Source organism: Podarcis tiliguerta, assembly GCF_965153285.1.
Source record: "Podarcis tiliguerta genome assembly, chromosome: Z".
In the NCBI taxonomy this organism is placed as follows: Eukaryota; Metazoa; Chordata; class Lepidosauria; order Squamata; family Lacertidae; genus Podarcis; species Podarcis tiliguerta.
Window position 1 is genome coordinate 15,532,967 of NC_139553.1, and position 25,999 is coordinate 15,558,965.

The 25,999-nt window shown below is 45.5% G+C and overlaps 1 protein-coding gene across 11 annotated transcripts in view; it reads right to left on the minus strand.

Moving 5' to 3' along the window:
* The window catches only part of FUBP3 (far upstream element binding protein 3), a 60,153-nt gene that overhangs the window by 9,107 nt on the left and 25,047 nt on the right, over window positions 1-25,999 (minus strand). For 6 of the 11 annotated variants that reach the window (XM_083423780.1, XM_083423779.1, XM_083423773.1 and 3 more), the window contains 12 exons: window positions 24,242-24,292; window positions 23,638-23,671; window positions 21,809-21,855; window positions 20,551-20,622; window positions 19,409-19,466; window positions 13,129-13,291; window positions 11,845-11,943; window positions 10,184-10,288; window positions 8,840-8,942; window positions 7,587-7,687; window positions 5,770-5,911; window positions 84-244 (listed from right to left, as the gene is read on the minus strand). In XM_083423780.1, coding sequence (XP_083279906.1) covers window positions 84-244; window positions 5,770-5,911; window positions 7,587-7,687; window positions 8,840-8,942; window positions 10,184-10,288; window positions 11,845-11,943; window positions 13,129-13,291; window positions 19,409-19,466; window positions 20,551-20,622; window positions 21,809-21,855; window positions 23,638-23,671; window positions 24,242-24,292 — 1,136 coding nt within the window. The remainder of the gene's footprint in view (window positions 1-83; window positions 245-5,769; window positions 5,912-7,586; window positions 7,688-8,839; window positions 8,943-10,183; window positions 10,289-11,844; window positions 11,944-13,128; window positions 13,292-19,408; window positions 19,467-20,550; window positions 20,623-21,808; window positions 21,856-23,637; window positions 23,672-24,241; window positions 24,293-25,999) is intronic. The other 5 variants (XM_083423774.1, XM_083423776.1, XM_083423775.1 and 2 more) reach the window with 1 other exon arrangement.

A 25,999-nucleotide genomic window follows, 5' to 3' on the forward strand; every position in this document is an offset into this window, starting at 1 on the left:
CTTCATTGGACTGCAATTTCCAAAATACTTTTTTATTTTAAAAAACGAAGAAGAAAGTAGATGGGGAAGGAAACGCAACTTACACCAACTTTCTCATCTATGAGATGTCTCGCAAGCTCAATCTGCTGGGAGATGCCCCGAATGGTGAATATCCGTACATTAGGGTCGGTGTTGGGAGGCGGGTTTCTCTGGAGCTCTACATGGGCTCCAGAATGTTGGTTTATGCTCTTGATATTCTCTCCCCCTGCAAAGAAGAAAGAGGGGAGGAAGAAAAAGGAGATGGAACCTGATCAGACTTTTACTTATATATTCAGCAGCTATCGTGAATGCATGAAAGAGGAGGAGGAAGGTCCAACCACATGGATTAGATCTGTCCTCATCACACTGCCATGTCCTTCAACTATTTTGGACTACAACTCCCATCATGCCCCAGTAGCAACACACACACAGTAATAAACCAATGTTTCCCAACTTTTTTTGGCCCACCACCCTGCTCTGTGGTTCTATAAACTCACCCCAGTGCCCCCTATAAAAAGCGTTATTCAGAATAGGAGTTTGCACAATCCACTAAGAGAGCTAACAACACAATGAAATTCAAAACAGTAACAATTAATGGCACATTTATTCAAAACACAGTTAAAACTATTTAGTTTTAATTTACCCAACGTAATTGATTAAACCGATCCAATGATGCCCCCTTTTCAAATAGTCATTTACATCTCCAGATCCCACTGCCACCCATTTGCCTCTTAGTGCCCCCCTGAATCTGGCATGATAGTAAATTAAAGAAGGGCTGTATGCTCAGTGGCAGAGCCCCTTCCTTGCATGCAGAAAGTGCCAGGGTTAATCCCCAGAATCTCCAGGTAAGGCCGGAAATGTTTGCTGCCTGAAACCATGGAACGGTGCTGCTGGTCACTGCAGGCAATAGGTGTAGGTGGACCAACAGTCTGATTCAGTAAGGTAGCTCCCTATGTCCATATTTAAACCAGCCCTCAATTCAGAACAATGAGGACTGGAATCATAAGTTCATTTTTAGGGGAAGGACCACAGCTCAGTGGCAGAGCAGCTGCTTTGCATGCAGAAGGCCCCAGGTTCAATCCTCACTGGAATCTCCAGGGAGGACTGGGAACATTCCCTGCTTGAAACCATGCTGCCAGTCAGTGTGGACAATACTGAGAAAGATGGACCAGTGGTCTGACTCAGCATAAAGCAGCTTGCTATGTTCCTGAACTGGTAGCCAGTGCGGATTAGAAGGAAACTGGTAAGTTAGAAGAGAGCAACCCCTCAGGGGACCTAATCTGCAGCTTCCTTTTGTAGGTGAATAAGCAGGTGAACGGACACTGGTGCAATTAGCTGCTCCCTCACGGTGAAATCATGCACCCAGAGCACAATTTATCCCAGCAAATTCCCAGAAGAGGTCTTTGGTTATCTGAGGAAGAGCTGGTGGGATGTCTGCCGATAGTGAAGGAAACTCTGAAGATGCTACCTTTGTTTTGTTTTTTTTTTAAACGAGTGTGAAACAGTAGCAGCTTGTACTAGGGTGGAGCACGACTAATGAAAGTTTGGTTTGACTTGGCGGGCCAGGAGGAGAAAAAGGCAGCAGCACACATACGGTCTTGGAGGAGGGTCTCCGTCTCTTAATGAAATTTGCTTAACAAAGGCAGCGGCTACAATGGGCCAATTCTTCTTCTGTCGGAATTTCACACAAGAGGGGAGGTTAGCCTCAGCTTGGAGAGAGGGAGACAAAAGGGGTGGGGAGTTGTGATATGCTTGACCCCTCCTGGTCCTGGATACAGCCACCAGTCAAAACCCAAGGCAACAGGGTGGAGAGGGCACTCTGCCGATCCAAGCGGACAAAACCAATTAGTTGAGCATCTGCGGCAGCTTGCTCTGTTCCGCCAACTCCCTTTCCGATGGGTTAGCGCAAGTAACTGGAGTAAATCCCAAGCTGGCAGCCACCAGGCATAAGCACGCTCGCTGAGTTGACATCCATGAAAAAGCAAGCAATTCCACCTAGCATGGAACGAAACAGCTGCTTCTTCTTCCGACTCTTAAGAAAACCATCCAATCTGACCGAATGTATAAGAAGAGCCTCATGGCTGGATCAGGCCAGCGGCCCACCAAGGCTAGCATCCTGTTCTCACAGTGGCTAACCAGATGCCCCAGCGAGGAAACCCTCAAACAAGACTTCAGCACAAGAACATTCTCTCCCCCCTCCTACAGTTTGCAGCAGCTGGTATTCAGAAGCATTGCAATCAAGCAAATGGTTAAAAAAATCTTCCTGGACTATAACCAATTCAGCCTTTGAGCAGTAGATTAGATGTTATTTTATTACAATCATAACCTGCCCCAACTCCCAAAAGGAAGCCAGGGCAGCAAACATACCTGTGATTAAAATAATAATAATTAAATGAAAAGAAAATGTAAGTAAGATGTTTAACAACTTCTAAAAAGATTAGAATGTCTAAAAAACACATTTATGAACAGACTTTACCAAATCATTCCTCTCTGGGTAGGCCTGCCGAAATGGAAAGGTTTGCAGGGAGATGGTGCCTGCCTAATGTCAAGAGACAGGGAGTTCCAAAGGACCTCCCACACTAGAGGAACAACTCATAATGAATGCAGATCAGAGACTGTGTGGCTGTTGTAGAAGTGGAAATTCTACAGACTGGAGGGACTTACTTGGCACACTTCCATTTACATCTATTACACACACAAATGCAAGTTTGTGAAGGAGAAATGTTGAAGCAACAGCCTTTTCACGGACATGCATGCTTTTTTTCTGCATGTACAACTTAAAAATGGTGGGGCAAGTATTGTCATCGTAACTCCCCCCCCCCCCCCGTAATCAACAGGCACTGCCAGCTTTGCGTTTTGGGGGAGTCTTTGGGCAAGGCTGCCTCCGCGGGGGCCCCTCCTTCAGTGAGTCCGCCTTCCCACTGCATTCAGGATCCCTCTTTGGTTTGTTACTACCAACACAGCCCATTCGTAAGCAATACCATTCCAAAGGGACTTTGCTAAAAAGAGGACTTAAGGCATTATCTTGCAGCTCAATTTACTAAGTCATCACATCGCTCAAAAACAGCCCGTCAGTTAAAATCGGCTCATAATGAAACGCCGCCAGCGAGCCCACTATTTGAAATACGTTGTTTCAAAACATGACGTTAGGATGTCATGAAACTTAAATACACCATTATCCTCTTTCTTTTAGGAAGCTTCTTGTTTGGATGTTAAATGTGTAAGTGAGCGTCACCTTTTCCCCCCTCTGCCCCTTGAGAAGTCCACCCATCGGCCTTGGACCTTTTGCCCTCCCAGAGGCATTCAAAAGGGGAATCTCACTCCCAAAGACATTTCCTTCGAGGAAGGAGAAATGAGGACAGATAATTAGCCGCTACTCAATAAAACGCCTGCTTATGCCTCTCAGTGCCGCGTTAATTTGAGTATGAGATTCTTTGAAAAGAAAACAGAAAAAAAGAGTGTGGTTCTCCGTTTCAAAATAATTAAATTCTTTCTATGGGCTAGGAGTGAGGAATTCTGCAAAGCTGGCTGGGGACGGACTACTGATCTCTCAATAGAGGAGAAAAGCGGTACAATGGAGCCAGTGATTGGTCACAGACTCACTTTTGTCTGACCATTGCCTCTGGTCAAAACCAAGTTTTGCAGCGTTTCTCCCCCTTGCCGCCCAAAGCACTACAAAAACCCACAAACACTGAATGGAGGAAATATTTGTTGCTGCAAATATGAAAATGCACCACAGGCACTGACGGTGAGTTTCAACTCTCTGGGAAAGTCTAGCTTCCTCCCATCCCCATTCTGAGCAACTCTCAACCCGCACGGAGGAAGCGCCTTCAAGGGCAACACAATTTGAGGGGGGATGACATGACGTTGTGCTGCCCAATGCCAGAAGTTTCGCCTCTGTTCATGAGCGAGGGTCACCCGCTTCGAACATGGCGCCTTTCTGCACAGACCCATTCAACAGGAGAGCTTCCATTCTTCCACCTGACCACGGATGCATGTGGGTGGGTGGGGGAGCGACCGCGCAGGCGAGGCCCCCCGCAGCTGGACGTGAAATTGTAAAGCAATTAATCAAACGGGGCTAAAAGGCAATGTTGACAAGAGAAGGGGCTGGCCACGCTATCTGTCAAGACTGCTGCGTTTATCATGGAAATCCAATGGGGCCCCGGAGAGGCAGCTGTCTGTCTCTGCAGCAGTGGCACACACAGGAGGGAGGAAGACTTGACCACTGCAGAACAGGCTGGCCCCAGACCTCAACGCCACCGTTACCCTTTTAGAAAAGGAGGACCAGGCTTAACGCCACTTGACCCCCAGAGTAATGATTATATAGTGAGGATATTTAAAAGTAGACCAAAAAATTGAAAACTGATGCAGAAATGTAATGAGCTGCAGACTGGAAAAATGAGAGAACGTAACTTGCAGCTCCAACTAGTCCACACATTTACCTGATATATTTACAGTCTATGTTCTGCAGTCTTAAAGCGTTGTGAGCACAGAGGCACTCTTGGTGCCTGCTAATGTAAGACACTGATTCCCTTTCCCTGGAAACTCAATGCCCAAGTCTAGGTGTCACCTGGAAGCGGTCACAGTGTTGGACATAAGAGCAAGTAGGGGACCTAGTTCAAATCCCCTCCCATCAACAAAGCTCACTATCTTGCTTATCAGAGTTCTTATCGAAGGAGGGGGGGCTGTTTCATGTACCTGAGGCTCCTCTGAAGCAGGACGAAAAGACAGCAAATAAATACTGTCCCAAAAATGTATTCTTAAAACAGCAGAGCCTGAGCCCCATGAAATAAAAGGAGCCAGGCAGGTCACTCAAGGGAATTTCAGTCTGGTGGCCACCACAGAAAAGGTCCTGCACATTGCACCTCTGTCAGCTGGCTGGGTTTTTTGTTTTGTTTTTAAAGAAAACCCCCAGAAGGCAGCTTGAGCGTGTAGGCCAGTTTCCACTGGGAGAGGGCAAAGAGATGCTATTGATTGATTGCCTTTATATCCTGCATTTCTTCCAAGTTGGGATTTGGCTTCCAACACTTAAAAACATCATTATAAAATACAGGAGCACTTCGGCTTACGTTACCCTCAGGTAACGTAAACTTCGAGTTGTGAAAGCGGCTAACCCGGAAGTGTTTCGCTGCGCACACATGTGCAGAAGTGCTCTACCACACCGCGCACATGTACAGAAGCGTTCCCTCCGGTTGTGGAAACCTCAGGATCCGACCAGAACTCCGGAATGGATCCCGTCCACAACGGGAGGTACCACTGTACAAAGTAATAAAAAGAAACTAGTTAATAACAATAGCTATAATACATCCAAACACATGGATGTGTTTGGATTAGAACCAGCAATTCAAATCCAGTTTGCCCCAACAGCAGCCCAGTGATCAGCATTGCCTACTCCGGAGTTTCCAAAGGTCCATCTGAGCAAGGAAATCTTAGCTTGCCAGTGGAAGGAAAACAAAGAGGGAGTTAGTCTGACCTCTTGGGAGGAACTCTACAATATGGAAGCAGCCACCAAGAAGTCTACCTATCGTGTCACCTCCAACCATGTCTCTGATGCTGGTGGAAAACTGGGAGAAGGCTGACACCAGAACACTGGGAAAACTTCCAATATCTGGCAATGCGGAACTACCTCCCACCTTTAAAGAACAGAGTTTTAAGATTTCCATGCATTGAGTTCTGCTTCCTACAGTCGGTTGGACTAGATGTCCCTTGGGTTCCTTTCAACTTTACAATTCTATGATTCACGCTGCTTACCTTTGCCTATGACCAGGCCGCATTTGTCAGCTGGCACTGTGTAGGTGATTTCATGCATGCCTCCAGGGGTCCCAACACTCCAGTCTCCGCGGCTGCGCCCTCTTCCCCGAGCCACAGTGAGGCTTCCAAAACCATCACGCTCCTTGAAGAAGAAAGAGGGCACACCTGTTAACATGTTTATGGTCCTCCTGGGACTTGCCGTTTGCTGCATCGCCATACGTTCAGACAACAGACTTGCTGCCCAATGGATGCATTGAGTCGCTTAAAATCAAAATTTGCCAACCTGGTGCCTGCCTCATGTTTTGGTCTACAACCCCCATCAGCAGCCCCTGCTTTAATAGCAAGACCCAGTGAAACCACAAGGATTCTACACTCAGCCATAATATCAGTGTTTACAAGTCCCTCCCATCCTGGATAACAGGCAACAAGTTTGTTGGCCTTCTGTGACTGTGGTGTGGATCAGTTGCTCTTCAAGGTCTTGATTTCTGACAGAAAGTGGGGTCATCCTCCTTTCCAAGTTTCTAGTCAAGGGAAATAATTTTGAAAATGGAAAGTCAGTGTCCAAGTGTTGCAATTTTTGGACAGGTATTTTGCCAAATGATTTTCAGACTAAATTTACTGCACCAGCATTCACCAGGGTTAACAGCCAACTTAAGGACGTGCGAATTACTGTATTTTTTCATGTATAAGACTAGGGTTTTTTTTAACCAAAAAAAAAATGGTTTAAAATTGGGGCTCGTCTTATACATACATGGGTAAGTGCTGAGTGGTGTTTTCTTAATCCGAAGTCCCAAAAAACAGGAAGCGTCTTATACATGGAAAAATACAACAATTCGCTCTAAAGTTAAGTCTCTTGCTAGTATGCAGAAGAGATGACAACATCCATGTTTCTCAGCTTCAATATATGCAAATGAATGAAAGGTAGTATCAGCCAACCTGGTAACTCATCCAGCTGGTGAATTTGCCCCCTCAAAAATCACCACTGAAGTATGTAACTAACAACACTACCAGCACTTATAGAATAAGGGTAATGGCTCAGTGGTAGAGCACTTAGCTTTGCATGTAGAAGGTCTCAGGTTAACTCCCCAACATCTCCAGGCAGGGCTTGGAGTGACTGCTTGAAAACCCCAAGAACTGCTGCCAGTCAGTGTAGACAATACTGAGCAAGATGGACCAGTGCTCTGACTCAGCAGAAGTTAGTTCTTATTCAATTCAACCTTTTATTCAGAACTGTATGAGGGCTAGAATCTTACTTAATTTTGAGGTGAAGGGCCATAGCTCAGTGGTACAGAACTTGCTTTGAATCCAGAAGGTCCCAGCTTCAATCCTTGGCATCATCTCCTGGTGGGACTGGGATGAATTGCCCAGTCCAATACTCTGGACAACTGCTACCAGTCAGCATGGATAATATTGAACTATAATATTGAGCTACATAGACCAATTGTCTGATTCAGTATAATAATAATAATAATAATAATAATAATAATAATAATAATAATAATAATATATTTATACCCTGCCCATCTGGCAGAGTTTCCCCAGCCACTCTGGGCGGCTTCCAACAGAATATTAAAAAAGAATAAAACATCAAACATCAAAACTTCCCTAAACAACTTTGTGTAGGGTTAGGGCCACAGTTAAATAGCAGAACGTCTGCTTAGAATGCGGAAGGTTGCAGTTTCAATCCCCCACAATGGCATGGGAATGTTCCCCTGCCTGAAACCTTGGAGAGCTGCTGCCAGTCAGTGTAGAAAGCACCAATCCAGACAGATCAGTGGCCTTACTCTGCATCTGAAACTTTCCTATGTCCCACCTACCTGTGCAGTGATAATGAGTTCGTTGATTATGTGAGCTGCATGCTGACACCGATCCGGAAGGCCCATGACCTGCGCGACTCTTTCCGGACTAATCCCATCATCTGTGAAGCAAGAGGAAACAGACCCTAAATTAAATACAAATACAAAGAGGGAAAAGGCAGGGAGGAAGGAGCTTCCCATGAGAGAAGGGAACTAAACAAGCCACATGGTTACTCAGTGCCACCAATATATGCACATCTGGCTCATGCAAGACTATACAGAACCACCATTCTCAATACAGACAAAACTTAAAATGGAAGAATACTTTTATTATTTGTAAATGGAATCTCTGTCTGTGTTAATACTTTATCATCCCTTTGGAGTTGTGTTGTATCTTTGTAATTTGGTCCTTCAAGGCTGTGACACTTTAGGGTTTAACTTTTAATTCTTCGTTTTAGTTACTTTTTGTTATGTCTGCATTTTTGTTGTTAACAAATCAATATAACCAACCAATAAATATAAAAGAAAACTTCAAAAAGGGTTAAAACATGCCTCCAGGACTATAGCTGAGGAAGCAATATTTACGTGGTGGCAACAAGAAACTCAGGGGCAAAATCTCCCAGAGGAAAGGACTGCCACATCACATGTGGAATTTAAGGCTATGCAAGCTGGCACAGAAGAAAAAACAAAATATACCTTGGAACAGAACCTGCCCTTGCCCCGGGCATATTCTAAGACTGACTTACAATTCTGTAATTGTTTTAACATTTTTATTGTGTCATGTTATTTAAAAATGCAACATACACTGGTGAAATTAAGCTCCTGTTGCTTTGGACTGATTTACAGTGCCCCCCTCCAAGCGTTCCCTTGTGCTCTGATCCCCTCCCCAGATCTTTGGCTATGGGCCTTGCACCGAAATGAGATGGGGATGCGACTGTAAGCTCAGGGGTGCAACACCTGCTCTGTGTACAGAAAGCCCCTGGGTTCAATACTCCTGCCACTTGGTGGTGGCAGTACTGAGTTCAGTGAACTGACTTTGTATAAAGGCTATGTTCTCAACTTTAGGAAAGGGGCGTAACTTGGTGGCAGGCTCAATTCTCAGCATTTCCAGATACAGCCGAGAATATCCCCTGCCTAAAACTCTGGAGAGCTGTTGCCAGTCAGTATACAGACACTATCTGAGCTGAGTGAACCAATGATATAAAACAGCTTCCCTGGAAGGGGGAGAGAACGTGGTTGCCAGTTACAGGCTATACACTAAAAATTAGACAGACCTGGTTTAAATTGAATCCTAACACCAGCATCATTCTGAATCTTCTTTATCATCTCTCCATTTCTTCCTATTACGATTCCCACTGCAAACCTAGGCACCGAGACCTAGCGGGAGGAAAGAAAAGCAGTGAGAGGAAGCAGACCCAGAAAGGTAGAACACAGATGTCCCATTAGCTACACCAGGCAGCTTGAATACCAAGCCAAGAGACACGTTCACGTACTTAAGAAAAAACATTGCTCCCACTTTCTGGAACAGGAAGCAAAGCCCAGCTCTGCAATTCCCAGAGGCAGCCACACCCATATCAGGAAGGGGGCAAATCTAAGCATTGTTTGCCCCCACTTTATACCTCAGATTTGAAAGAACCCTACACTCCACATCCAAAGCTGCACATTCTGGGGATGGGTAAATGGGAAACCTTAAAAGCCTGGTAGTCAGATGTGGCCCTTTCAGGCTTCTCTCTCTGACCATTGTGACATGCTGGCTGGGGCTGATGAGAGGGCACTGGGCTGGGGGAAGACTGTGAACACTGTTTTGCGCATGTAGCACACCCTCTTTCCCAAACTTGTTTTCTGTATTTCTGGAAACCTGAAGGGCTGGGAAGGCAGGATGATGAACCCAGAGGACGGAGGGAGGACAATGACTCCTTGTCCTACAGGCACTGGCTGATGGTCCTCAGGGATCATATTCCTCCGGACTCAACCCTGGCAATCCAGGGTGGAAGTCAAAAGGGTGACAAAGGCTAGCCAAGGATGAAGTTGACACCACTGGACAAGATGAATACACCAAGGTGCTGACTCAGTACATTCTTTTGCTTAGCATTTGCTTATACTCTATTGCACACACCCATACCCCCCAAAAGCAGAAGTTGGTGTCATCAGCCCAATCCCGCATAATCAGGTCTTCCAATAAGAAATTCAGCCAGTGTTTTCTATTTTAACCTTCAAAGGCTTGCTTTAAAATTGTCTTGGCCACCAGCCTTATGCTGACAATTAAGAAATTAAGAAAACATTTTTTGTAATACGCTAGCTGATGACAGGTTGTTTAAAATTTTTACTGTGGTTTTTATAATTGTTGTTGACTGCACTGATACTTAGTTCTATGAAACTGCAATATAGAAGCATTTATATATATATAAATGTGAAATTTCCACAGCCACCTAAAACTATGCAAGTAACACTCAGCAAATGAATGAATAAAAATGATGATGATGATAATCCCCCCACTCCCTATTTTTTTCCCCAGGGAGGAGATTCCTGTGCTGCCAGGGTGTTGGACTAGATGACACCTTGAGAGCCTTCCAGCTCTACAATTCTATTATTCTGTAACATACAAGACATGTCCATACCTCTATGCTGCCTCCACCCATTCTGGAAGTAAAGTCATTGCGTACGCCTCTGAAGTCCGCCTGGTCTTTCTCTCGAATGATCTCCAGTACCATCTCTCGTGCTTGCTGTACAAGTGCAGGAAGAGGAAAGCAAGCTGATTACAGATTCTTTGGCCCCTGGCAATTAAATGTGATCCCTGCCTCCTAACAGGAGTGGCTTCTCCACAAGCTAACCATTTCCCCCAAAGCAGGGGTATTCCATTCCGCCTTTTCTCTTCTGACACGCTCAACATTCCATGACTACTGAGCATGCTCAGTGGACCCTGTTTGGGATGCTGTTTCTTCCCCTTTCCTTAGAGCTTGGGGTTTCGTTTGGTATTTTGTTGTTCTAGTTTTGCCAGAATATGCCTCCCTTTTCATTCAGTGGCTTCATCTGCATCAGCCCGTTACCACCCGTGTTGAATATTTACAGTGTGCAACAACACTGCCCCGCCCCTACTAGTCAAGTAGACTTGCAAACTTGCAGACTCTGGTTTCTGGCGGGGGCGGTGGGGATGTATCTAACTTCGTGAACTCTCTTAAGCTTTCATGAACAAAGCAAAAGTTTTGTTTCTAGACCTTGTGGAGGTAAGTTTAAAAATATTCAACCACCACAAAAAGCTTACACTGTTTAAGATACTGAGCTTTCAGATTTGGCCCTCCCTCAGGACCACTTTTTCAGGCCACCGATCCATAGTTAACCTCCTGCCATAACCTCACTTCCATTTCCAAAATACACCATTACTTTATTCGAGTTCCAAAGGTGTCTTCTCAAAAAGAAGATTACACCTATTACACTTCTCTCCTGCTAATCTCCCAAGGCTCTCAAGCCTGCATATATGGGTTCCCCTATTTTTATTATCCTCAAAGCAACCACGTGAGGCGGGATTAAGAATGCAAGAAGAGCCCAGCTGCTAGTTGAGCATTCTGTCGGCCAACCTATTGGAAGCCTGCAAGCAGGACATGAGTGCAACAACACTCTCTCCTTCTGTGGTCCCTGCTATTCAGCATATGGCCTCTGACAGCGGAGGCAGAACACAGACATCAGGGTTAGGTTGGCCCAAGGTTCTCCAGGGAGCTTCATGGCTGAAGTGGGGAGTGATCCAAACCTAGGGCTCCCCTCACCTAAGAACATAAGATGAGCCCTGCTGGATCAGGCCAAAGACCTATCTAGTCCAACATCCTGTTCTCACAGTGGCCACCCAGATGCTTCTGTGAAGCCTACAAGCAGGACCCAAGCCCAAGAGCAACACTCTCTCCACCCTGTGTTTCCAGCAACAGATAACCACTAGCCTGAAACAGTTTTCCAGCACGCCACACTCAGTCTCTTTATTGCAATTTCATGAAGCATGCAGAGGCAGCTTTATCACTGCAGTGCAAGGATTTGCATACTATTCTGGTTCATTAGTGTGGGTCACTAATGTAAAGGCAGGGTGGGTGTGGGGTGCAAGATGTAGATGGGAAAAGGACTGTTTGGCCCATAGGCTTGAGATGCCCCCACCCAACTCCATCATACACACACACACACACACACACACACACAATACGAGAGACTGTGGCTCACAAATACTGCCAACTGTGCCATTATTCTAAATCCTCCTAACGTTCCATCAGCACGACGGCAAATCCTCTTTGATACACACCTGTACTTTAAAAGCATCGCCGGTAATCCGGAGAGGTTTATCCGCTCCAGTCGGCAAAGGGCCATCTTGGATCATAATCATTTTCACGCCCGTTCGTTCCTGCAGACGTACCAATGGCGATGGGGAGGGAGAGATAGAGAAAGCGCCACAAAAAAATAAATGGAAATGCCAAAACAGGCAGAAAGGCTACGAAAGTAGGAAAGGGGGGGGGGGATTTTTAAAAAGCACAGATAAGCAATAGGAGCCCCACCACCACCACCACCGCAGCTATGGACATTTATGTAGTTAAGTGGCTTGGTCTGGCCACGTTTTCCTGATAACTCCATAAAAGAAATGCAAGCAATCGTAAAATGAAGAGGGAAAAGCAGACAAGGAAGCCACACTTTACCACCACCACCCAAACACAGACAATTGCAATTTTACTTTGCATTAAAAAGCTAGTGGTCATGGCGCATTCATAGAATTGTAGCGTAGGAAGGAACCCCCACTGGTCATCTAGTCCAGCCCCTTGTAATGCAGGAATTCAATATATTTTATATATAAAACCCTGCAGGGGTGGAAACATGGTTGCCAACATAAACTGTTGCAGGTACCATACAACCCAAAATGAACTGCACACTTATACTGGCTACAACTGAATGCTTCCTTCTAACCTTGCTTTGTGGGGGGTGGGGACCGTGTGGGTGCACCCACACACAGGCACACCCAATTCAAGGTGCTGGCTTTGACCTATACAGCCTTATTTAGTTATTTATAAAAATATATAAGTATAAGTGTATAAGTATATACTGCCTGCTGAATCTCTATCGGCCAAGCAACCCACTGGACTGGGCTAATTACACTAAAGGCTTGGGTTCTCTTTATCAAGTGACCCTCACTAATTCAGAGAATGATTAACAATGCTCCTGCAGATGATCTCAGTGATCAAGTGTTCAGGCCATCCCTGAGATACCCCAGACGTAACTTGCCATCCGGATTTAGTGAATTAATACATGTATGGCTTAGGGCATCAATGCATCAAGGACTGCCTCTCTATACAAAATGAGTGGTGTCTGAGGCGCATCTAGTTCAGCCTCCTGCTCTCTCGGTGGCCAACCAGATGCCCACTATGGGAAGTCTGCAAGCAAAATATGAGCACAATAGCACTCTCCCTATCTGCAGTTCCCAGCAACTGGTATTCAGAGGCAGCCTGTCTCCAACAGCGGAGGCAGAAAATAGAGCCAGCGTGGCTGGTAGCCACAGACTCCTCCTACTAGCATCTGTCCGAAGCTGCATCCTGCCCACCTGTAGCTGCTTGATGGTTTCTCCACCTTTGCCAATGACGAGGCCCACTTTGGACGCCGGAATGAGGATCTCTTGGATTGTGCTGTTGCCGTCCACGTCGTTGTGGAACCCAGGCCCATTCCGACAGCGGTCCACAATCTGCCCCAGTAGCCGCTTTGCTTGTCTTTGGGGGGTGGGGTGTGTGGAAGGGAGAGAACAGAGGGGGAGAGAAATAGCCTCAAGGAAAACAGCTATTATATTGCAAACACCCCCATCTTGCTGGGTGTAAGGGGTGGGGACTACCACTGGAATACAGGGACTTTGGGGAGGGGAGGAGAAAAAAAGAGAGAAAAGACAGGATACAGAAGGGAGAAAATAACCAGCAGCCATGATGGCAACTCTCTGCTTTGGATCAGATTCCCCTCTCTCAGGCGCACCCCGTTTTGGAGTAGGAGAGAGTGGAGAAGGAGCTCACAAAGTCCAACCAGCACCTCAAATGCTTCCTTTTTACTGTGGTGGCTTTTCCTACCCAATATACCTCTCCCATCACCATGTCCACTTGTAGCTCAAATGGAAGAGCATCTGCCTTGCATGCAGAAGGTCCCAGGTATGATCCCTAGCATCTCCAGGAAGCCCTAGAGAGACCTCCTGCCTGAAAGGCTAGAGAGCCCCTGCCTGTCAGCGTAGACAACACTGGGCTAGAGTCAGTGTAAGGAAAGCTTGGTGCTTAAAATCATTCCTTTATTTAGAACCATGAGACCAGGATCCTTTTGTTATAAGAGAAGGGCCATAGCTCAGTGGCAGAGCACTTGCTTTGCATGCAGAAAATCCCAGGCTCAGTGCTTGGCAATTCCCAGGCAGGGCTGGGAAAGTCCCGTTGCTCTCAAACCTCTCTAGCCACTGCCAGACAGTGTAGGCAAAACTGAGCTAGATGGAGCCAAGGTCTGACACTGTATAAGGCAGCTTCCTGTGTTCAGTCCCTGATGCTTCTGGTCCCTATGACACCAGTTAGCCACTGGTGAACTGACACCTAGCTCACCCAGCAGCACACAAAAGGAGAAAAAGACAGCATCCTTCCACCTTTGCATTTGTGCAGGTTTTGAAAAGGATGAAACTCAAGTGAGTCACCGTGATCATAAATTGCAGCAGCAAAAGGAAAGCGCTCGCTCTCTTCTCTTCTTTCTCTGAAGAAACAGACCTTTAAGCAGAAAGCCACAAAGTCTCCACCCAGGTACTCTGTGCAACAAATGCACAATGCACATCAGTTTTTCTGGATCTTATAGCTTCTTTGCCTTACAGTTTTCCTTTTGCTCCAAAACAAAAATACTGGAGGAAGGGCAGAGGTGAGAGGGAGCCCACTTCAGTACCAGCACAAAATAAATACGCAAAAAAATCCAACCAGACTGCTTTGCCCTCTAACATGCACCTCTCAGTTATATTTATCCTTACACCTACAGAAGAAGAAAAAGAAAATCCAGGAAACCTCAATGCTTTTTTCAATCATCCAAACGCAACTGAAAAAAAGGAAAGAAAAAAAAGATCCCAACAGATGGATTTGGAAAAAACCCACCTACCCAAAGGCTGCGGGAGAGAAAGAGCAGCTCCATATGGCTAAGTGGGTTCCTGTTAAAGCCAAAGGCTCGTGGCTCCAAGTCCCAGCGGGGAGGTGGTCCTCAAAATGGCTTGGGAAGAGGCAAGCTCAGCTCCTGGGGAGGGGGAGGGAGGAAACACTGACCCTAAATTTTTCTATAGGGCGAGAGAGAGAGAAAGAGAAAGAGAGCAGAATCCCCACCCACCATCCCCCAGCTGGGCTGCTGGGTGGAACATTCTTGCAAGGGGCTTTGGGAGGGGCAGGGGGTGAGGGGGGAAATAGCCAGCAGCACCTAGGACAATGTCTCACACCAAAGGAAGTGGCCGGTGGTGATGGTGGTGTCAACTGACACATGCCCGGCCCCAAATGGAAACATCTTGACCTGCAGGTTTCTGCAGAACCAATGCCTCATAAGTTATTAAGCACATAAGAAGAGCCTGCTGGTTCAGGGCAACGGCCCACCTAGTCCAGCTTCCTGCTCTCACAGTGGCCACCTAGATGCCCCAGTGGAAAGCCCCTCACAAGCAGGACGTGAGAGCAACAGCACCTCTCCCAGCTTGTGATTTCCAACAACTGGCATTGAGAGGCAACCTGCTCTTGATACTGGAGGTGTAAAATCAGAACAGCCCTGCCGGATCAGGCCAGTAGCCCACCTGGTCCAGCATCCTGCCCTCAGAATGGTTGACTAGATGCCTCACGGGAAACCTGCAAGAAGAAGCTGAGCACATCACTCTTCCCTCCTCTGGTTTCCAGCAACTGGTATTCAGAGTGCACAGGCAGAACATAGCCATCAATAGCCTTCTCCCTCTGATGAGGAGGATAATTAGTTGATTGAGGCATGTTTCTCGTAGTGCCCTTTTTAGACTGAGAAGGCAGATAAAGGAGGCCACTTGAGCATCCTCTCATCCTGGGGAAACCAAGAACTCCCCTCATTTGATCAGATGTGGCCAATGAAAACTAGCCACTAGACTAGTCCAAAAACCCATCCACCTAGGCAAGTGTTTCACACCCTCCAAGCACTGGGGTTGCCAACGCAATGCTCCCCTCCAGATGTCTCTTGGGACTCCCATTTCCCCTCACCTTTGAGGATTGGCCTTACTGGCTGCTGGGTGTTAAATACTCAACAACATCTGGAGAATGCCACACTGTCTGGCAGGATACCTTTTCTTCCCCCAAGAGAGCAGTGATTAAAGCATTGGACTAAGACACGGGAGATCAGGGTTCAAATAGCCACTTGGATGGACTTCCAGGAAAAAGGAATGGTGGACTGTTGTTCTACCAGAAGATAATTATGTGCTGATTGATGATAGTCAGACAGACATTCTGGATATTAAATCACTCTGGAAAATAAGGGTGAATGAGTGAGAGAATCCTCATATGCTTTGATTGAGGCTGTTCTCTGCTATCTGGGCCTGGGGACTTGTACAGGGGTCAGAACAAGCTGAAGAGCGAGTACCTGACACTATGTAAGAAGTATGCCTTTATGGGTATAAAATCTGTATCCTCTCTTTCATAAACACTTTCATGATAAGAAAAACTATCTCGGATAGATTTATATGTCTGCTGGCTAAAATCTGTAATTGGAAATCCTGTAAAAACTACTTTCTGTCGTTAAGAGTAACAAAGGGAACATGGGTCTAAGCAAGAGCAAAAAGCTTGATTTATGAATGACAATAAAGATTAAACGGATGAGGCGATTACTTCTTTTCCTTCTTTTGGGAAAAAACGAAACTGAAAGTAAAGAACCCTCAGTGGGGAAAGAATCTTGCTGTGGCTGTGAAGGTGCTCTTAAGGTGGAACCTTAACGGGGAGTTGGAACTTATAAAGAGACTGAGTTACAAATAACATGAAAAACATCAAAAGTATCCAGTATAGAAAATATATCTTTGACTTTTCCAGTGACTGTTGGGATTATTCAGCAGTTGTTGGCTGAACAATTAAAAACTATCAGATCAATGTTTGATGAATCAGAGGGCGATGAAATGGAAAATATCTAGAGACTTCAGACCAAATCAATGAAAAGCTGGCAGGACTAGATGATGAAATAGTAAAATGGGGGAAAGCAGATGGTGGAATGGAATTGCCTTCTATTCAAGGATTTGGAGGAGAGGATGGAATCATAAATGGAGAGATGGAGAGTCATCTGCATTTGACACTGATGGAGCTGCGAGAAAAAAAGTCTAAGGAAAACCCCAGTCCTGGCCTTTCTTCAGTTCTAGCAGAGAGAAAGTATTCTGCATATGATTTGGAGTGGATTCAGATAATTATGCTAATAAATACATGGTGCTTTCTCTGAAAAAAGAAAAGAAAAGGGAAGCTCCTAGAGGAGGAGATCCAGAAACTATCATAAACAACATAAAATGGAAAACAGGAAATTGAATGTGAGCATATGGAACTGGGTAAGAATTGAAGAATATATAGTAAGGGGAAGGGGGAATTAATATTATTAATAGAGGTAAAGTTAATTACTAGTAATAACAATTTTGGAATCTCTCCTAAATATTTTGTAAGAAGAATAAATGAATGATTAAGACACTTTGACTTAGAATATGGTTTGACAGAAAGAGAAGATGGATATTAACACTGACAGAATGTCGTTAATAATATTTTTCTTATGTAACCGACAGACAGAAAATTGGAAGTTTCTTTTCTCTATCTTTAATGTTTCTTTCCCCATTGTTTTCCCCCTCTTGTCTTTTCTTGTTTCCCCTCCCCCCCCCTTTTTTCTTCATGTTTCTTTTGGAATACTAGGTTTGGGGGCCTTTACTAAGCTCCAGGAATTAAGTATTTATGGGGTGGTTGATGGCTGATGGAGGACCCTGGGTGGAAGAAAGGGAAGTGTTGGTCTCCCTGGGTGAGAGGCTGGGGGAGGGATTCCAAGTGAGAGCTAGGAGGGACTGCTATCCTCTATAGGTTGTGGGGCTGAGAATCACCTCCAGGAGAGGACTCAGTATTCTACTTGTTCTCTTTGTAGTTTCTGTAGCTATTATCTTATTGATAAACAATGTATTCAAATACCCACTTGGACATGAACTTCATTGGGTGGTGGCCTTGGGCCAGCCACTGCCACTCTCAACCTAACCTATCTCATGGGAGTGGTGTGGGGATTAAATGAAAACTAGGACCTGGGAGACCAGGCTCAAATCCCCCCCCCCCCGGCTATGAAGCTCACTGGATGGCCTTAAGCTAGTTACTGCCTCTCCCAACTTAACCTACCTCTCAGGGTTGTGGTGGGAGAAAATGGGGAGCAGGAGACAATGTCACCTTGAGCTCCTTGGAGGAAAAGTGGGATATGAAAAAATGTAAAAAAATTAATAAATAAAAGCTCTTGCATCTGCTGTTTTTTCATTCCTCTGCTGCTGCCCTTTCTTAACTGATTGTCCTCACTGGCAGAGAGAGGAAAGAGGTTCTCTTTGTTCACCATGAGTAGGGTGGGGGCTTGGAAAAGTTTCTTCTCTTCAACAAGCCACAGTTCAAGTGAGCGAAGACCTTTGGATGGCTCTGCAAAAGGCTTTTTTAAAAAATGATTTTTTACACAAAAGGGAGAGAGATCCTTTGCGCTTGTCTAGGAGGTTTGAGAGAGGGGTCTCTCCTCATTAACACCATAGCTTGAAGATGGTAAGTTACACCAGTCTTCGGGAGCTTCTTCTCTTCATCAAGCTACAATGCAAGTGAGAGAAGACCCTGGGTGTCTCACTCAAGTCCCCAGGTGTCTCTCCCACTGTTTACTTTCCCAATACAGTACTTCATTGCAAATGAAAGAGGACTTTGGGGTGGGTGGAGGGGGCAAGCAAAGTAAATAAACACGAACATAAAAAGAGCTTGCTGGATCAGTCCAATGATCCATCTAGTACAGCATCCTGCTCTCATAGTGGCCAGTCAGATACCTGCAAGGAGGACCAGAGCTCGAGAACACTCTCCCCTCTTGTGATTTCTAGCAACTAGTATTCAGAAGAACTGTGGAGGTAAAACAGCCATCACAGCAAGTAACCATTCTCCTCCATGAATTTGTCCAATCCCTTTTTTAAAGCCATACAAATTGATGGCTATCACTGCCTCTTGTGGAAGCAGGCTCCACAGTTTTAACTATGCACTGCATGAAGAAGTCCTTTATTTTATCTGTCCAGAATCTTCCAACAACCAGTTTTGTTGGATGTCTGAAAGTTTTCATGATACAAGAGAGGTAGCAAAACTTTTCTGCATCCACTTTCTCTATGTAATTCATACTTCTATAAATCAGTTTTTATAAACAGAGGCTCCACTGAAATCTAATTATTTATATGTGGAACCCTCCTCCAAGTGATGGGGCTCACCACTTGCCATTAATAACAAGAGTTGCATGTCAGAAGGCCAGTTAAATGCTTCTCTGGGGTCTTCTCTGCAACACCAGGGTAACTTTTCAACCCTTAAAAGGGTGCCCTCGTTCAAGCAAACTCACTCAAGAGTCTTTGTAGAGGACCACAAAGACAGTCTACGCTGCGAAATGGAGGTAAACAGCCCTTCAATGGGCCAAACTGTTGAGCTACTATGTATGAGATAGAAGTGTTTGGAGCAGAGTGAGTCTATGCTGGCTATAAAGAGGACAGCAAGCAACTGAAGAGAAGAAAAAGGGTAAGAGAAAAACAAAAAAGGAAGAGGGAAGAGGACTAAGGGGGAAAAGTGGAGGCAACCAATGTTATATAAATGTATATGGCAATTAAAAAAACTCACTCAATGCTCTCTGGCGTTCCAGTCAGCACGCAGGGTCTCTCTGGCATTCCACCGCTGTCTGTAAAAGACAAAGCAAAAGAAGAGAAAGATCAACAGGTACTGGGTATCTGATAATTCTCAGCAGCCTATCAGTTTCCAGCTGGTTGAATAAAAAAGGATGGATTACTTCAGTGCATTCTATGTTAGGCTGCCCTTGGGCTTGGTTTGGAAGTTCCAACTGGTGCAGAACATAGAGGCCAGGCTGCTCATGGGGGCACCTGGCTGACAGCATGTGACACCTTTGTTGAAACATCTGCACTGGCTGCCCATCCACCACCAAGCCAAGTCCAAGGCAAATTAGTCTTGTACTAATTTAGAAAGCCTCAAATAACTTAATAAACTTAACTCAAATAAATAAAGCACACGCACAGACGCACACTCTGTCTGGCTTTGTGTAAAACAGAGTTTGGCTTTTGGAAGGACAGAATCTTGAGTTCTGTCCCCTGTATAAACCATCCAAGCAAGCAGGCAAGCAAATTCCGCACACATTCCCTTCAGCGTCCTTGTTTTAGTCTCAATATTGTTACTCATGGGGAACGGAGTGATGCCAGGCTTATACTAAAGCTAGCGTGAGCAACGGAAAAAACTCACCTGGCACTGAACAACTTAGGACCAAGGTTGCTATATCCATTGTCAGCCCTACTCAAGTGTAGACCCCTTGAAAATTAATGGACCTAAGAGAGTTGGTCAAGTTTATTGATTTTTCAGAGTCAACTCTGAGTAGGACTAACAATGGCTACATACCATGGCTCCAAAATTGTTCAGGGCTTTTAAAGCGGTCTCTATATCACCGCCTTCTAGGGAGGAACGAAGGTACTGATTTTGGGAGAGGAATGTGGGGCATGTTTTTTTTTCCATTGGGACTGATCCTTCTTGTGAAAGGAGAGGGAGAAGGCTCTGGCCCTGGTGAGGAGCCTTGCAGGAGAGTACTTTTGGAGTATAATAGAATGTTTTACGGACATTTCTATTATCCTAGCTTTCAAGTTGGTCAGACCGTTTTATATTTAATATACCAATCTAAAAGACTAGCAGGTGTGTGTAATCTTAGTGCTGCCTTGGTTCTTTGGGAAGCTGGAGGTGGTGAGGGGGTGAAATAACCTTACCTGGCGCAATCTGAATTTTGCAGCCTGACTCTGCCTGAATCCGAGAAATCTGCTCACCACCCCGGCCGATAACTGAAATAAAATTTGGAATTGATCAGGATTTTGCTGCTGCCAACAGACTAGAATATTGCTGGGTTTTTCATTATTTCAAGAGCAAGATGTGAACAAGCACATGACTGAAGTTTTGCATATATCTATGAAGGGAGCATTTGTAAACTTAAATGTCTGGAAGAAGATGAGGCGAAGATGCAATGCTCCGAAACCACAACTTTCAGGTCCTCCACCCACCTATCTGTTAAGTGCAACTGAGTTGACACCTTCAGTCAACAAACAATTGACCACTCCCATCCAGCTCTGCTAAACCAATAGCTAAGTCTCAAATTCTGCTGGCAGGCCATCCTGCTTGTGGCCTTTGGGGCATCTGGAGAGAACAGGATGCTGGACTAGATGGGCCTCTAGCCTGATCCATCAGGGCTTCTCTTAAGTTCTACTTGCATGCCTGGAAGCAGGATGCCTTTGAATAACAGTTGCTGGGAATGCACTCAGCTTGATGACTTCCCACAGGCATCTGGTTCATCAGTGGGAGATCCAGATGCTGGACAAGATAAGCCACCTTTGGCTGGATCCAGCTGCAAGGCTCTTCTTATGTTCTACCACCACTACCTCCGAGTACTAGTTGCTAGGAACTACAGGTGGGGAATGTGCTGCTGTTGCGCTCAGGTCCTGTTTGTGGGTTTCACAGTGTAGGTGTCACAGTGGCACCTGGTTGGCCACTGTGAGAACAGGAAGCCAGACTGGGTGGACCCCCTTTGGCCTGATCCAGCAGGGCTCCTCTCCTGAACCTGGGACCCTGAGCAGGCAAGCACATGCTTCACCACCAAGCTGCACACCCTCCCCCTTGAAATAGCCCTTCAACGGTATATCCTCCCCCCACATACACCCCAAACCATTTCTCCTCTGCTCACCCCCTCCAACCCCTCCCTCCCAGCACATTACCGGCAAAGTTGGCCATCAAGGTCTTTAACTACAGGCCACTGTAGCACTCAGGAAGTAACTAAATTATCCTCAATTGATTTTAAGGTTCACGTGGAAAGCATTTCCCCCGAAATTGCCACGTTCTCAGCAGCATTAACAGAAATCTGCGCTGTTATGCTGAGCACTACCTATCATAATATATATTAGTCTTCAGATGGAAGGAGTGTTCACAAAGGCCCCGTATGAAGGAAAGAGAAAAATTGCTGCAAACCAGAATACTTACTGAATCCAACCATTTTATCAGGCACTTTGAATTCTTCGGTTATTACCCTGAAGAAAAGAGAAAAGGGGATACTCATCACGACAAGATAGACATCGTCGCCTTTTCCAATAGCATCAACTGTCACAGGACATTTAGGAAATTGAGTTTCCATCCCCAGAAAGTGAAGTAGGAACTAGTTCCAATGTTATGGAAAACTGGGTGATGAAGAATGGAGCTTTTAGCCAGTAGCCCCTACCAGCTTCCTACAAGGGTGTCTGGAAAGGTGCCCTCAAACCAGTCAGCCCATGCCTTAACTGCTGTCGGGAAGGGCTTGCTCTGCCCCATCTCAGGGCATGAAGGACATTACAGACATGGGCATGAGCTTTTCAATGTGGTGGTGCACCAACTCTAAAGAAGGCTTGGCACCAATGCTGCTGAGTTTACAAGGCCAGTTGAAAGGACACTTCTTTGTCCAGGATTTTGCAGAGGTTTGATTCAGTTTGGCTAGCTGCAACTTAACAGCTAGCCCATCTGTACTACAGTCATACCTCGGGTTGAAGTAGCTTCAGAGTAAGTATTTTCGGGTTGCGTGCTGCGGCGACCCGGAAGTAACAGAGCGTGTTACTTCCAGGTTTTGCCGCTAGCGCATGCTCAGACGGTCAAAATGACACCACACGCATGCACGGAAGCGGTGAATTGCGACCTGCGGACGCAGGTTGCCTTCGCTTCTGGATGCGAATGGGGCTCCGGAACGGATCCTGTTCGCATCCAGAGGTACCACTGTACTGAGAAGGAGAGGAAGGAAGTAATATAAAACTTACATATTGCTGACTGTGGAAAAACAACAACCTCAAAGTAGGTTGTGCCCAGGATCCCATTCCAAAGGCAAAAACTAGGCTGGGATCCCAAAAGGCAGGCTGTTTTTGAGTACACATCTGGTCGGGGTGGGGTGGGGGGTGGCTTTGGGCTTGCAGCTCTTGCATACCACCAGAACAGACATCAGGCTACACGGCAACCTGCCTTCTAAACCAAGTGGGAAGGGCCACAGCTCTGCCAACAGCATTCTCCAGGTAGTATTTTTTTGTAAACCACTTCGAGGGTTTTTATACGATAAAGAAGTGAACAATTTCAACAAATAAGTAACTCAATAATAGGACTTGGGTGTCCTCTGGCCTCACACATGTGAGAGCTGCTGACAGTCAGAGAAGGCAATACTGAGCTAGATAGATTAAAAGGTAAAGGTAAAAGGTAACTTCCTATTTGGGAAGAGACATTGCTCAGTGGCAAAGCACCCGCGGTGCATGCAGAAGTTCTCAAGGCTCCAAACCTGACAGCATTCTCATGTAGGAATGGGAATGACCCCGGTCCCAACCCTGCTGCCAGTCAGAGTAGACAATACTGCACTAGATAGATGAATTGTCTGATTCTGTGCATACACATACAAAAACAACACTCTTACTGATAGCCTTTCAAAAGAAGCCTATGCTTTGGCGCAAAAATCTGTTGTTTCAAGGTTTTCATGGGTTTTTTCCAAACTCCGTTTGGCTACCCTAAGCAGCTTCATGAATCTCAGCCCAAGACACAACGTTTAATTCAATGCAGACCTTCCTTTCTGCATTACCCACTGCGTACGCGTGCCTCATCTCTTTCCAAACAAATGCATGCAATATCCAGGAACGCAAGCAGAAAACTTCAGTCTTGGGGTGGGGGCATGTGGGAAGAGGAGAAACTGAGCCTACGCAGTTCTGCCACGTTCTCAACCTCTGACTCTCTAACACTCCAGTACAGATGGCAGATCAATAAACAATTAGAAGTGATCAATAAATAATAAAACATAACCCACTGCTTACCTTTGATGTACCAGGGCCCCTAACTGGTTACCTACTGTGTCGGAGAAGAGAGAGAAAAGAAAAAAATCAAAGCATTAGTACGGATAAACTAACTTCATCTCTATAGCAGGGGGAAAAAAGAGTTCTTACCATTTTCATCAAGGGGGGAAAAGAGAGCGAGAGAGAAAATAAAGGAGAAGCAGCGCTAAAAAACAGCAATTTGGGTTCAGTGGCTGAAATGAATGTGTTACGTGGAACAAGAAACAGGAGGGGATTTCTTGATCAACAACAGCGGAGAAGCGAAGTGTCCAGCTGAACGCAGGATAGGAAATTGATCCACCTTGCTCCCATGTGGTGAGAGGCATGGGGAGGGGGAGAAATCCAGCACCTCAGGATCCCAGAATCCCTAGAAAAGTGCAGCCCACTCCAACCTCCCCAAATTAAACCCAATGTAAAAAATAATAATAAAAGATCAAGCAGATTGGTACAGCATTTAAAAGGTGGGGAGAATAAGAAGCCATAATACACAAGAGATTTGGAAGGATTTAGTCTAATCAAATGCACTGAGAGAGAACAGAGAGAGAGAGATTGAGGAGGGGTTTGGGAGGGGGGACTTGCAACATACTTCTCTGGGTCTCTCTTAACTGTGCTCCATGGAGCCAATTTACCCGAAGACCTGTTAAAGGAATAGGGCTGTTAAAGAACCTTGCATCATCACCAAGTTTTATGTGCTACGACATTTCTACTCAATACGACCAGGGGAAGAGCTATGTGCAAGGTTGTCTTCTGTGCGTGTACACACACACCCAAATCGGAAAGTTTCCATTAGTTGTTGTCACTACAATTTATTACCTGCCCTTCACCCTAAGGATTACAATTATTAAAACACAACCTTAATGCTAAAACACAATACTGCATGATATCAGAAACAGTTTAACACAACTTAAAATTACAGAGAGCTGCATCCTAAAAATATACATCTCTCAAGTATATACAACTTATTCTTGCATTTGCAGCGGGGTTGAATAGATGACACTTTGGGTCCCTTCCAACTCTACCATGCTAAGATTCTATGTGCCAAAAGCAAGGGTAGGGTGATGTGTCTTCTGCATTCGCCGGAAGATGCATAGTGAAGGCACCATATGCACCCACAACGTAGGAGCTTAGTACCAGGGAGAGTCTGTAGGGAAGGACGCAGTTTTTCAGGTATTTGGGGTCTAAGCTAGTTGGGCTTTAAACACTAATGTGAGCACCTTGAATTGGGTCCAGAAACAAACCAATACATCTATTTAAAAACAAGGGTTATACGAGATCTGAAGGGAACCCCAGCCAGCAATCTGGCCACCACATCTGAGGCCAATTGAAGTTTCCAAGTTGTCTACAAGGGCAGCCCCATGTAAGACACACATTGCAATAATCCAATGTGGAAGTTACCAGAACACGGAGTACAGTGGCCAAATCATCTCTCTCCAAAAGGGGCCGCAGCTAGTGAGCCAGTTCGAGCTGAAGAAAGGCATTCTGATCAGTGAGGTCACCTGAGCCTCAAGTGATAATGTTAAATCCAGGAGTGCCCCCTCCCCACCGAGCACAATGATCTCTCCCACATCAAAGGGCTGAATTGCAAATAAGAGACAGTAGCAAAGCTATGGGGGGGGGGGGACCATGTTGTGTCCAACTAAATTATGAACAACTTCCTCAAGTGCAACAGAACTTCTCTCTACCCTACTTCACTCCTGCATTTGTTCCAGAAAACTGTGGTAGAAGAACACCCAGAGCAGACTGGCCAGGGGAGGTGGAGGCAGAGCAGTGGCGGTGGGAAGTTACCATATTTTTTGCACCATAACACTCACTTTTTTCCTCCTAGAAAGTAAGGGGAAATGTCTGTGTGTGTTATGGAGGGAATGCCTATGGGTGGCATGCATATGGATTTTCCTTCTCTAAAAACTATGTGCGTGTTATGGTCGGGTGCGTGTTATAGAGCGAAAAATATGGTATGCTGTGCTCCAGAAAGCTATTTAGCACCCACAATAATTACATTAACTCCTCAAGTTGTGAGGCTTTGAATACATATACAATTGATCTAGAACAAAAGAAGAGATCCAATAATACATCAAACTCAAGGGGTATGCCCACACAAATAAGTGGACTAAAGTCTATGAGCTTCAGGGGGCCTACATGCCTAATTTAGATACCACCTGAAGAGTCTCCTGGCACCTTAAAGACTCATTGCATTAGCTTCCATGGACTCCAGGCCACTTTGTTGGATCAGCAGTTTCAGAAGAGTCATTCCTTGACCAACATGAACAAACCTAAAATTGTTGCTTAACTTTTACAGACGATACCTGCCCATACAACAACTGTGAACACAGGAAGAGCCATAGGT